This window comes from Pituophis catenifer, unplaced genomic scaffold, assembly GCF_029215685.1.
Source record: "Pituophis catenifer annectens isolate HBS135680 unplaced genomic scaffold, rPitCat1.0.hap2 SCAF_10, whole genome shotgun sequence".
Lineage (NCBI taxonomy): Eukaryota > Metazoa > Chordata > Lepidosauria > Squamata > Colubridae > Pituophis > Pituophis catenifer.
Genome location: NW_027256890.1, coordinates 8,503,039 through 8,516,342, shown reverse-complemented (window position 1 = coordinate 8,516,342; position 13,304 = coordinate 8,503,039). Strand labels below are relative to the sequence as shown.

The 13,304-nt window shown below is 45.0% G+C and overlaps 1 protein-coding gene across 4 annotated transcripts in view; it reads right to left on the bottom strand.

The window, feature by feature from the left end:
• The window catches only part of ARVCF (ARVCF delta catenin family member), a 190,190-nt gene that overhangs the window by 55,300 nt on the left and 121,586 nt on the right, over positions 1-13,304 (bottom strand). For all 4 annotated transcript variants that reach the window (XM_070951414.1, XM_070951416.1, XM_070951415.1 and 1 more), the window contains exons 6-7: positions 6,912-7,029; positions 3,545-3,716 (exon numbers count right to left, since the gene is read on the bottom strand). In XM_070951414.1, the coding sequence (XP_070807515.1) occupies positions 3,545-3,716; positions 6,912-7,029 (290 nt within the window). The remainder of the gene's footprint in view (positions 1-3,544; positions 3,717-6,911; positions 7,030-13,304) is intronic.

Here is a 13,304-nt window from a genome sequence, read left to right as displayed (position 1 = left end):
TCAGTGCCGTTGTAACTTTGAATGGTCACTAAATGAACTGTTGTAAGTAGAGGGCTACCTGTATTGCCCTGGCCTCATATGACCACTGCTGTATGGAATGGGACAACTCACCACAGCCAACTTGCTGTGGCCAACTCTCCATGGCCAACTCTCCATGGCCAACTCTTCTTGGCCAACTCTCCATAGCCAACTCTTCTTGGCCAACTCTCCATGACCAACTCCCCATAGCCAACTCTCCGTGGCCAACTCTCCATGGCCAACTCTTCTTGACCAACTCTCCATGACCAACTCTCCATGGCCAACTCTTCTTGGCCAACTCTCCATGGACAACTCCCCATGGACAACTCTCCATGGACAACTCTTCTTGTCCAACTCTCCATGGCCAACTCTTCTTGGTCAACTCTCCATGGCCAACTCTTCTTGGCCAACTCTCCATTGCCAACTCTCCATGGCCAACTCTCCATGGCCAACTCTCCATGACCAACTCCCCATAGCCAACTCGCTGTGGCCAATTCACTATGGCCAACTTGCCATGCCCAACTTACCACAGGACAACTTGTCACAGGACAAAATAACAATTCAATTTAATTCTTGAAAATAAATAAAAAAAATATTTTAATTTTGGTCATTCCCATTTTATTCCATCCCTCCTTTTGCATCCTTTCTTTAATGATTCTATTCCATCATTTCTTTGGTATCCGTGTAACTCTTGTCCCGCGGTGAGTTGGCCATGGCAAGTTGGCTGTGGCGAGTTGGCCATGTTGAGTTGGCTTGCAATGAGTTGTCTGCGGTGAGTTGTTGCAGACTCACTGCTCTAGCATCACCTGGTAACCTCACTCAACTAACTCAATGGACGGGGCCTCCGTGTGCATTAAGCATGATCCTGTCTGTGTGACTTGGTTGACCTCCCAATCCACTTGATACCGTCATGTGTTGTTTGGAGAATGAAGCTCAAGGATTCTTGAAGCCGTTGGCCCTCTGCTCGTTTTCCCCAATGGTTAGAGGGGGAAAGATGGCTACATTCTAGTTTAGAATCAATTCCTTCTCGGAAATTGTCAGGAATATGAATATTCATAGACTGGAATAGGCAACAAGTCAGCCAATGGGGACTGCTTGGATAGACATGGTAACAGGTAAGCCAATGGGGACTGTTTGGAAACTGAAACATAGTATTTGTATGTATGGGGCCATAAGAGAGAGTTTGTAGTCTGGGCGTGGCTTAGACTTGCTGAACTGTATATAAGAGTTGGTTTGGCCTCTGTAATGGGAGCCTCTGTACAATATATTAGCCCGGGGTGAAATCTACTTACCTTCCCAACCAGTTCAGAAGTGCATGCGCTGCGCATGTGCATTCCCTCTGCACATGCGCAAACCCTTCTGCACAGGGTAAAAAATTGGTTACTTCCTGGTTAAAACCAGGAACTGATGACCGGGTGGGTGGGCAGATCCTCGCACCGGTTCTTCAAACCACCAGTTCTTCAAACCACTGGTCTCTATCGCTAACGGTTCGGCTGAATCAGTCCGAACCGGGAGCATTTCACCTCTGTATCTTTCTACTCTGTCATGACTTGCTCCCTATGAATATTGCTTCTGTGTTCCTGATATTGTATGCTGAATTTCTGCTGAACGGTATTGTACATAAAGAAGTTGCTTATGTAATTCGAATCCTGCTGAAGTTCATTTCATCGTGTCTGATTGTGTGTGCTGCCACAAACTCCGACAGAAATGTCGCCGAGAAAGGACCCAGGTGGAATCTACACCTCCTCCTCCTCCTGCTCAAGGGTTAATAACAGCCTTACAAAACAGTCTCGCACCTTTTTGTAAAATGTGTTCGCGCAAAACGGTGCTACCAGACTTCCCTTGATCTGGGGCTACCTCAGAGTAACCAGAAACTAACAAGTTTCTCCCCCCCCTCTACAAAACTCTACAGGCGTTCTTGACATGACTCTCCTTAGCTGGAGACTTGGAGAGAAAAAGGAAGAAAGGAAGAGGAGAAGAAACAGATGGGTAATAACAGCGAATGGAGAATTCGTCTTCACGACCCCTACATTTAAAAGATCACGCTGAAGAGGACAATTCAGGAGAGATTGAGAATGGTGGGGTCCTTGTAGCTAAGTTGGTGGTTTGCTTGCAGACGTTTCTCGAACCAACTGGGTAATATCATCAGTGCTAGAAGGGGAGTGGGGTTTGCTCCCTGTTTATATACGATGGCTGTTGTGGCCCGTCAGCGGCCTGTGCGGATTGTAGCTGATTCTGACAGCGAGGAGGCTGGTGTAGTGTTGCGCCAGCATCCTGTGCAGCTGACACTCAAGTCAGACAATGAGGAGGATGGAGAAGATGTGGTGCCAGAGGCGAGGATTCAGCCAGGGCCTTCAGAACCTCCAGAAGCTCCTTTAAGTGAAGAGGGCGAAGAGGAGGAGCCTCTTCTCGATGCACGGGCACACAGAGCAGCCAAAAGGCAGGAGTGGCTCCTCAGGAGGAGGTCTCCTCGAGAGTAAGGCTTGGGGCTAATTGGCCATTCCCTTAGCCTATTTAAGGAGGAATGCCGACTGAAGCAATTTCTAGGGAACAACTTTAGTTCACTCTCCTTCGTGTCTGGATTCTCTGCAAATTGCTTCTGGGCTTTCTGCCAACCTTAGTAAGATTGTGATTACTTTATCTTTGGTTTCTTGTAGGCTGTTAAGAAAGTTTCTTAACAGCCTTTGTTTTGAAAAAGACTGAGTTATTTTAGTAAATTAAGTTTTGTACCAACTCTGTGTTTGCTGTGTTCTTTGGGATCCGTAGCTGGGGCAGAACAATGGCTTTGCCCTGCCAGTGTTGGTGGGGTGTGGTTCTCTCCTTGGTAGGAGAAAACCAAAGAGTTTTGGTGGGAGAAAAACGACATCCATTAGCACTGGATGATGTGATCTAGTCGGGTAATAAAGCATCCACATACCAACCACCAAGTTCTGAGCTAGTATGTATAAACAGGCAGCAAATTCCACACTCCCTGATGATGTTACTTAGCTGGGTCATGAAATGTCTACAAGCAAACCACCACGCTCAGAGAGCACCACCCTTCAGCCCTGAGCTACAGATCGGTCTACTAGATCGGTCAATAAATCTGGCTGTTCACGGCTTTCGATGCTGATCGGAAATAGGAAAACGGTGGCTTCTAAGACATTAGTGAAACGCGACACACGGCATTCCCTCATCAGGCTAGCTCGCTTGGAATTCTGGGACTTGGAGGCCCAAGGCAACTGGAGGGCGCCATATTGGGGGAAAAAATATGGGTTAGGACCAACCAGTGTTGCAAGGAGATTACATATCGAGTGCAATATACCCAATCAAAGCATCTGGAGGGCTAGGGAAATGCAACATACGGCATTCCTTCATCAGGCTAGCTCGCTTGGAATTCTGGGATTTGGAGGCCCAAAGCAACTGGAGGGCGCCATATTGAGGTGGGGGGGGGGAAAGCTGGTGTAGGACAAACCAGCATTGCAATGTTATTGCAGAATGGGTGTAACCTACTTCATCATTCCCAAGGTATTCGGACAATACATACCTTTGGCCTTTTTCCCACCGAAGCAGCCTGCGTCGTCCTTCTTTTTCTTATGAGTTACTCCAAAACTTCCCATCTGGTTACTTTCTAATTCCCGGAACTTGTCGGCACCAGGAATTTCTTTGTGGACGTGGTAGGAAAGGTTCCTCATGATGCAGACGCAGTTCTCCACAGACTGGAGCAAGAAAAAGAAGATGGAAGACTTCAAAGAAAGACCCGTCACAGAAAGTCTCCAGAGATGGTACAACAGTTTAGCAACAGTTTGAAGCTACAAGGGCTCTGAGAAAAGTAATTGGGGAATGATCCTAAGGCGGCCATTGAAGCCTTCCCACTGGCCATGTGTGTCAGGTTTCGGTGTCGTCTCAAATAAATTGCATTTCCAAACAAATAGTCTTTGATGAAATCTTTCATTTATTAAGCATGACAATCTGTTCCTGACTACGTCGTAGCCAACACTGACTTCCTGACCCCAAACCTTCCCTTTCCGTTCCCCAATTCTCTGCGTCTCATTGGCCATCTTCCAAATCACTCTCCCCATATCTACTACTTCAGCTCCCAGGAATGTCCCCCTTCCCATCCCATCTCCTAGGGGATATTATCTTCAGGGAAAATAAGTAGGTGAAAAGTCAAGCGTCCTCTTGCCAGCTGCCCCCTCTTCTCCTCCTTCTGTCAGCACTGGAACGAATGTAGTTTGGAGTGCTGACATCATGATCACAATTTGGGTGCTCGGCAACCAGCATACATTTACGGCAAGGGTGGGCTTCAAAAATTTTAGCAAGGGGTTCTCTGCCTGGTTGCTGGGTGGGCGTGGTCTAGTCGGTCTCCTGCACCATGGTGTTTTTGCCCTCCCCAGGCTCCAGAGGCTTTCCTTGAGCCTCTGAGAGGGCTTCCCATACTTCCGGTAGACCCGTTTTTTACCCTCCCTGAGCCTCCGCGCACACCCTGCATCCAAAACGGGCCACATGGGGACTCCTGGGAGGGGTGAGGCTGGGTGGGCGGAGCCAACCAGAGTAGGATTTGGGGGTTCTCCAAACTGCAGAGAATCTTAGCTAGAGGTTCTCCCGAAATCCTGCGAACCCCCAGCAGCCCACCCCTGGTTTACGGTGGTTATGGAAGGCTCCTGGGGGGGGGGTTTACGTGATCGGCATTTTGACCTTCCCAGGGGGCATCCAATAAGCAAAATCAAGGGTGGAAGCCAGATTTGCTTAATGACTGAGGGACTTGCTTAAGAACCGCAGTGATTTGCTTAATGACTTCAGAAATTAGGTCATAATGTTATTTAGGTACTTGTTAAATTTATAACGTCAGAATGGTGCGGTGGCCTAGAGGTGGAGCCCTTGCCTCTCAATCAGGAGGCTGTGAGTTCGATCCTAGGTAGAGGCAGATATTTCTCTCTCTGGGTATAATGAGAATATATCTACTGGAAAAAAACTCCTCACTGGCGACAGGAAGGATATCCGGGCGGTAAACACTCTGCTAGCTCCATTCTGGTTTCCCAAACTCCATCCCGCAAGGGATTATGGGTTCATAAAAAGGAGATGATGATGATTAAATTTACAACATCAGGGGTGACTCCGTTATTGTCCGCATTACTTAAGATGCTTAGATGTAATGGACATTCCTGTCCCAATTGTGGTTGTAAGCCGAGGACGACCTGTATTCTCCTAAACAAGGGTTTTCTACAGTGGTGAAATTCAATTTTTTTTTACTACTGGTTCTGTGGGCATGGCTTGGTGGGCGTGGTGTGGCTTGGTGGGCGTGGACTGGTGGGCGTCAGAAGGATACTGAAAAATCTCCATTCCCACCCCACTCCAGGGGAAGGATACTGCAAAATCCCCAGTCCTGGGGAAGGATATTGCAAAATCTCCATTCCCACCCCAGTCTGGGGCCAGCCAGAGGTGGTATTTGCCGGTTCTCTGAACTACTCAAAATTTCCGCTACCAGTTCTGCAGAACCTGCTGGATTTCACTCCTGGTTGGCTGTGAACCATCCACGGTTCCAAACCATCGATGGCTCTTTTCCATTCCCTGCTACCTTTTCCCATGGCATTCCCAAAGCCAGCATAGCAGGTCAATGGATGAGTGACTTCAAGCTTTTTAACAAAGCAAGAATTTATCAAAAACAAACTTTTGACAATTGACAAAGGAGCTGGCAGGGAGGGATACGTTGCAGGATGCATCTGAGATGCATCTGTGCTACAGCTCAAAGCCAGAAGATCTACAAGGGACGTAGAAGCCCAGTCTATCCTCCCCCACGGGTTCCACCTCCAGCTAATGAGTTGCAGATGGCGAAAAGGGAAAGACCACAGCGTGGTTTTTAATTTGTGTGGGCTTCTCAAGAATCTGGGAACAGCAGCCAAAGCTTCTACGTTGCATAGGGGAGTTCTGCTGGAATATGTCCCGTCTTCAGCCCCACTCCTCCCTCCCGAAACATATACATATTCACAAACTGTGAACCCCTCCAACACAGAGACACGACTGCCAGCAACTCAGCCACTGAGAAGAAGACTTGTATGTAGTCTTCATACTTTGGGCGGAAATACTCTTATCGGAAACCTTGGAAAGATGGGCTAGAGCAGAATAACGTCAATCAGAATAGAGTTGGAAGCAATGGTGGGATTCAGCCGGTTCGGGTGAATCGGTAATTGTGACATGCAGGTGGGCCCACCCCCGCCCAGGCATTATGCCGTCCTATTTAGCCACATTTCTAAGCCGCGCGGATGTGTGCAAGCTGCATGTGAGCAAAACGCATGCACAGAAGGCTGCGTGCATGCGCAGAAAGCCACGCGCATGCGCTCACATATTCAATTCCGGACGAACCGGTTGTGAAATTATGTGAAGCCCACTTCTGATTGGATCGTTCAGTCCAACTCAGTGGTGAAATCCAAATATTTTTACTACCGGTTCTGTGGGAGTAGCTTGGTGGGCGTGGTGTGGCTTGGTGGGCGTGGCAGGGGAAGGATACTGCAAAATCTCCATTCCCACCCCGCTCCGGGGGAAGGATATTGCAAAATCTCCATTCCCTCCCCACTTCAGGGGGAAGGATGTTGCAAAATCTCCATTCCCATCCCCCTCTGGGCCCAGCCAGAGGTGGTATTTGCCGGTTCTCCGAACTACTCAAAATTTCCGCTACCGGTTCTCCAGAACCTGTCAGAACCTGTTGGATTTCACCCCTGCTCCAGTGACTCTCCTAGTCACAGGTGATTCTCCCTAGTTTAAGACACTGGATTTTAAAGCAAAGGCCTTATGCGAATATAGGTCAATATACGTGTCCCAGGATAACATTGCTGGATCCAATCCAGCACGTAATAAATATACGGGTTTATTCTGTGAGCTACAATTCCCTTTCGGACACGCAAGCCGGAGATTACCTTGTTATCCGTATCTTTTTTGCCGACGGCAGACTGCAAAGCATGGAGAAGAGCATCTACCAAACCTTCACATTCCCGGAGTCTCCGACGTGCTTCAGCACCATCTGAACTTACATTCCTGCAAAATAGGAATAATAATAATAATAATAATAATTACCGGGGGTCACATGATTTGCAGAAGCTTTCCAACCAATCGGCTTTTAAGTGCACCCATTGTAGGTGTCAAGAGGCTAAGCAGCCAATACATTTAAAATAATACTAATAATACTACTACTACTAATAATAATAGTAATAATAATACTAATAATACTAATAGTAATAATAATAATCATCATCATCATCCTTTTTGCCATAGTCCTCGACTTACAACAGTTTGTGATTATCCCAACCGGTTTCCGACAAGCAAAATCAATGAGTGAAGCCGATTTGCTTAATGACCACATGATCCACTGAACAATGGCAGAGATTCACTTGTGGCAAAAAAAAAAAAAAGTCGTAAAACCAAGCAGAATCATACGACAACTCAATGACCGCATCCCTTAATGATGAAGAGGTTCTGCTCCCAATTGCGGTCGTTAAGTCCAGGACTACTTCTAAATGTGAAGGAATGTGGAACTTGGGCGAGGAAGAAGTGAGCAGTTATGGGGGATGTGTGGAAGGGAGGGAGGGAGGGAGGAAGGAAAGGAGGGAGAGAAGGGAGGGAGGGAGGGAGGAAGGAAGGGAGGGAGGGAAGGAAGGAAGGAAGGAAGGAAGAAAGGAAGGAAGGAAGGAGAGGAGAGGAAGAGCAATAGCACTTAGGCTTATATACCGCTTTTTTTTTTTTAAATTTGATTTATATGCCGCCCTTCTCCGGAGACTCAGGGCAGCTTACAGTGCGTTAAGCAATAGCCTTCATACTTTTGTATATTTATACAAAGTCAGCTTATTGCCCTCACAAACTGGGTCCTCAATTTACCTACCTTAGAAAGGATGGAAGGCTGAGTCGACCTTGAGCCTGGGGAGATTCGAACTTACTTTAATTGCAGACAGCTGGTGTTAAATTACAGTGCCTTGTCTGCAGAGCTATCCAGGCTTCACAGTGCTTTACATCCTTCTCTAAGCGGTTTACAGAGTCAGCCTCTTGCCCCCAACAATCTGGGTCCTCGTTTTACCGACCTTGGAAAGATGGAAGGCTGAGTCCCTACCGCATTCCAATTCTTGCCAGATTCACTTAACAACCTCGTCACCAGCTTTACAAGTACCCTGATTCAGTTAACAACAGTGGCAAGAAAGGTCATAACACAAAAAGTCATTTAACAAATATCCCACTTCGCAACAGAAATGTTGGGCTCAATTGGGGTCGTAAGGTGAGGACTACCTGTATAACTGGGAAAAATAAATCTTTTAAAAAAAAAAAATCTGCATTTTTCACACATCATTTCAATTCCGGTCGTTGTCATTTGGTAAACCGAGGAAGGGAGGGAAAAAAAAAAAAGATTTCTCACTTGAAATTTTTCCAAATTGGATCAGCTTATCCTTTGGCCATCAGCTCCAACCACCGTAAATGACTTTGGGAAGGGCAATGTCCTCTATTTTTCTTTCCACCCAATCCAGCTTCTGTTAATATTTGTGAACAGGCTAAGAGGATTGTCGATGTGCAAAAGGAAGAGCTAAGCCCCATTAAAGACCCAGAGCAATTAACTAAAGCTAATTAGCTGAGCCTCTTTACACAATGTAAACCAGAAATCCAAACCAGGGATGATACCTTGAAGTCATGATAGCCAGTTCCAAACATATTGAAAAGAAATGCAACTTTTTTTAAAAAAAAATTTAAAGCTTGAAGGAAGGACAGAGTGGTCATTTTTTAAAATAATAATAATAAACCACCTGGAGCTGCGCACAATTTTGGCCTTTATTAAAAGTCTTTCCCGTGTACATTTTAATTGTCTCTTGTTCTGAAGCCTCCTTCCTTTATTGGAAACCTAACAGAATTTTAATGAAGAAATGATCCGATTATTTTCTTGAAACAATCCCCGCTTTGCTAATTTTCATGTCTTTGGAAGAGAATTTTAAGTGGATCGTTTAGGCCAATGCACTTCTGAAAACATCCAATTTTTTCGGGGGTAGGGGAGAAAGAGAGATGAATGCTTCAGGAAAATGAGGCGAACACTGGTTTTTATTATCTTACATTAATAAGCATTGGAATTAATGTTCTAATTAGATGACAAAAGAGAAGATCTGGAAAACCTCGGGGCAAACTTCATAGAATCCATTAAAAAAAAAATCACAGAAATATGTATTTGGGGGAAAAAAACCAACCACTTCCCCAAAATTTAACCGAGTGCTCAAGGCATCCCTCTGCTTGAATCTTGCCAGGGTTTAGTAGCTTCTTCAACTTGGCAATAATGTAATATTCTCGTTTGTGAAATGGCACAATTGATTTGTGCAAGAGAGATCTATGGAGATTCTTAATCACCCAAATCTTCAGAGGTGGGTTTCAGCAGGTTCTGACCAGTTCTGGAGAACCGGTAGCAGAAATTTTGAGTAGTTCGGAGAACCGGTAAATACCACCTCTGGCTGGACCCGCCCCCACGTATTTTCTGCCTCCTGAGTCCCAGCTCATCAGGAGGAAATGGGGATTTTGCAGTAACCTTCCCTTGCCACGCCCACCAAGCCACACCCACAGAACCGGTAGTAAAAAAATTTGAAACCCACCACTGTAGGTCATGGTTGTCCCAAAGGTGCTTTTTCAAGAGGCAACTGGACTTTCTTGGTTTTCCTTTGAAGACGTTTTGCTTCTCATCCAAGAAGCTTCTTCAGTTCTTCAGAAGGGAAACGTTTTCAAGGAAAACCAAGAAAGTTCAGTTGCCTCTTGAAAAAGCAACTTTGGGACAGACAAGTGAGATAATCCATCTTTTTTCCACTGGAGTTCACACTCAAGATAACGTTTAATTTACCAAAACCCTGAAATAATTTTCATGGTGTCAGCGTCTCAGCGCTGACATAGAAAAGGGAGGATGAAGCCTGAACTTTTGCCTGCTAACTCCCTTTGAAGATTTGGTCTCCTTGGAGATGAGGAGGGGGGAAACATTCCTGTGAACTGACGGGAAAAGGAATCAGGAGAGTGACTTGGAAGATAGCCAATGAGAAGCAGAGAATTGGGGATCGGAAAGGGAAGGTTTGGGGGGCAAAGGTCAGTATTGACCACGAAGAGCCAGGACCCGGTTGCTGTGCTCGAATAAAGAGAAAATTTCCTTAAAGATTGGCAGTTTGGAAGTTCATTTATTTTGAGATAGCATCGAAACCTGACACATGGCTTCTTAACTCCCCAAATCTTATCACCGATAAGCATTCAGCACCCAAATCATGAATCCTTGTATATATTCATACTTGGGAGGCCGCCATCTTAGAAAATGGCAGCTATTGAAGGATGGTCTATATTAGTGCATAAATTCCACCCTTACAATGTTGACATGACTTAAGATAAGCAAATCTGCCATGTGTTGGTTCCTTAAACAATGATCTTTTTTATGAAGCTAGCCCCATAGCCAAATATGGATTCATACCACAAGCAAGATTTGAGCACTGAATTCAATGCTTGAGCACTTCCAAGGACCGGAAAAGCTTTCCCGTGTTTCATCTCCCCGTAATCCTGTGTCACCTTGGCTTTGTAGCAAAGACTCTTGTTTAAAATTAGCTGAGGAAAAAGAAGTCTTGAAACAATACGTTCACACATTTGAAGAGACAGATTGCCACTTGATTTCTTTTCCTTTTTTTTAAATCACTTGCCAGAATAAACAAGCTGACTTGGATTTAATCCATTTAACATACTTTGCAGAACGTCCTTCCTTCCTTCCTTCCTTCCTTCCTTCCTTCCTTCCTTCCTTCCTTCCTTCCTCTATTTCCTTCCTTTCTTCCTTGCTCACTTCCATTTCCTTCCTTCCTCCTCCCTCATTCCCTTCCTTCATTTCCTTCTTTCCTCCTCACTTCCTTCCTTCATTTCCTCCCTCCCTTCCCTCCCTTTCACTCTTTTATCTCCTTCCTTCCTTCCTTTCCTTCCTCCAGTTCCTTCCTTTCTTCCTCATGCCCACCCTTCCTTCCTTGCTCCCTTCCATTTCCTTCCTTCCTCCCTCTTTCGTTCCCTTCCTTCATTTCCTTCCTTCCTCCCTCCCTCTCTCGTTCCCTTCCTTCATTTCCTCCCTCCCTTCCCTGCCTTTCACTCTTTTACCAAATACCTCCTTCCTTCCTTCTTTCCTTCCTTCCTTACTTTTCTTTCCTCTCTCTCTTTCCTTGCCTCCTTCCCTCTCTTCCGTTATTATCCCTCCTCCCTTCATATATTCCTCCCTCCCTTCTTTTTTTCTCCCTCCCTCTATCTTCTCCTCCCTCCCTCCCTACAATGTATCCTACAACCTGCAACTAAATATATATTCTGGATCAAACTATAAAAGTAGAATTGACCCTTGCTAGACTGATCAGATATGAAGATGTCTTTTTATCTTTCTGTCTAATATCTGAAGTGCTGAAAAAGCAGAGAAAATACCTTTGGAAGGAGAAGTAATTAAAAAAAAATTTAGATTGTGCAGAAATGAATAGATTGACTTTTATGATTAAAGAAAGAGAAGATTCAGAATACCTTAAGATATGGAATCAAGTCTATTATTGGTTAGAAAAGAGATACAAATAAGTAAATTAATAGTTATGTATAAAAATGCTCTAATCAGAACATTTTGTTAGTGATGAATTGTTGTAATTGATTGGATGAGAATGAAGAGAGAAGAAAGAACAAAAAGAAGAATGATTCGAGACAACACCGAGATGTCACATGGAAGGAATGACTGTGGTATTAAGTGTCTGATGAAGTGCTTTTGGTGGGAAATGAAGTAAATACCCACTATCTACTATCTGCCACCAGTTTAGAAGTATATCTTTGATAGCTGCTAAATCCTTGAGTTTTGGAACTTGTAAGGAGTTTTTATCCCAACATATCTTCAGGTCTCCAGACTGGATCGACTCTTCCCTGATGACTTCCTACTGACAAAAATGTGAAGATTCAGACAGGTTGTTGACTGAATCCACCAACATATAATTTACCATAAATATTGCAATTTGGTCAACGTTGTGTAGCAAATGGCTTTTTTTGTTGCAATTTGGTGGTTAGGTTTATTGATGTTTTCTGCCTGGTTGCTTTGATGTTTAAATTGTTACTTTGGATGTAAACATTCCCTGACCATCCATAGAGACGAAGGAGAGAGATATGCATTTTAAGAAATACAGAAAAATACTGCTTCATTGTGGGCACCACAAAATGATACCTCTGTAGACTTCAGCTATTTCCTGTAGTAGTGTCAGAATTATGTGCACAATCCGAAAGGCTAAATTACTGCTTTTGGGATGGACATTTGTTGTGTTGGGCACTGTGATAAGGCCCACCAGCTTGGCATATACATCTGACATACCAACAAGAGGCTTTGTAACAGTCTAAATGAAAAAGATTCCTAACATTGACTAATTAATGAAATAGTCAGTACATTCAGAGCAGGGGTAGGTTCTAAATTTTTTTACTACAGGTTCTGTGAGCAATTTTGAGCTTAAGTGTGGTTGTAAGTTGACAGACTTGTGAGTGTCTCTTTCTAACCCTTTTGCTGTTCGGGAGCCTGGAGGAGCCAAAAGGGTTTGGAAGCTTCAAAGGCTTCTTTGAAACTCAACCTTTCTGTAAAGATTTTGGCTTGCCCTCCTGTCAAGTTGAGCAGCTCGGAGACCCTGCTTGAGAAGGAAGGACTGAGGGGGGGGAGGGAAGTGAGGAGGGGGAGGGGAGCAGATGCCGGCTCAACTCTGGAATTTTTAGTTTGCTTTGAAAGGATGCTCTGGGCTCAAGATGCCATGAGTATTTGTCACAATCTGAACAGGGTCTCTCTCTCTCTCTCTCTCTCTCTCTCTCTCTCTTGTCACCTGGTGCAATGTAGTTACAGTTACAGACAGAGAGAGACCAAAGACCAGCTGCGTTTGAAGAAGACAGGGGTGGGATTTTGGCTGAAACTGATGTCCTTCCTTCCTTCCTTCCTTCCTTCCTTCCTTCCTTCCTTCCTTCCTTCCTTCCTTCTTTTCCTTTCTCCCTCCCTCCTTCTCCTTCCTTCCTTCCCTCCAGTGGTGGGTTTCAAAAATTTTTACTACCGGTTCTGTGAGTGTGGCTTGGTGGGTGTGGCATGGCTTGGTGGACGTGGCAGGGGAAGGATACTGTAAAATCTCCATTCCCACCCCATTCCAGGGGAAGGATACTGTAAAATCTCCATTCCCACCCCACTCCAGAGGAAGGATACTGCAAAATCCCCATTTCCTCCCAATCAGCTGGGAATTGGGAGGCAGAGAATCGATGGGGGAGGGGCCAGTCAGAATTTTTACTACCGGTTCTCCGAA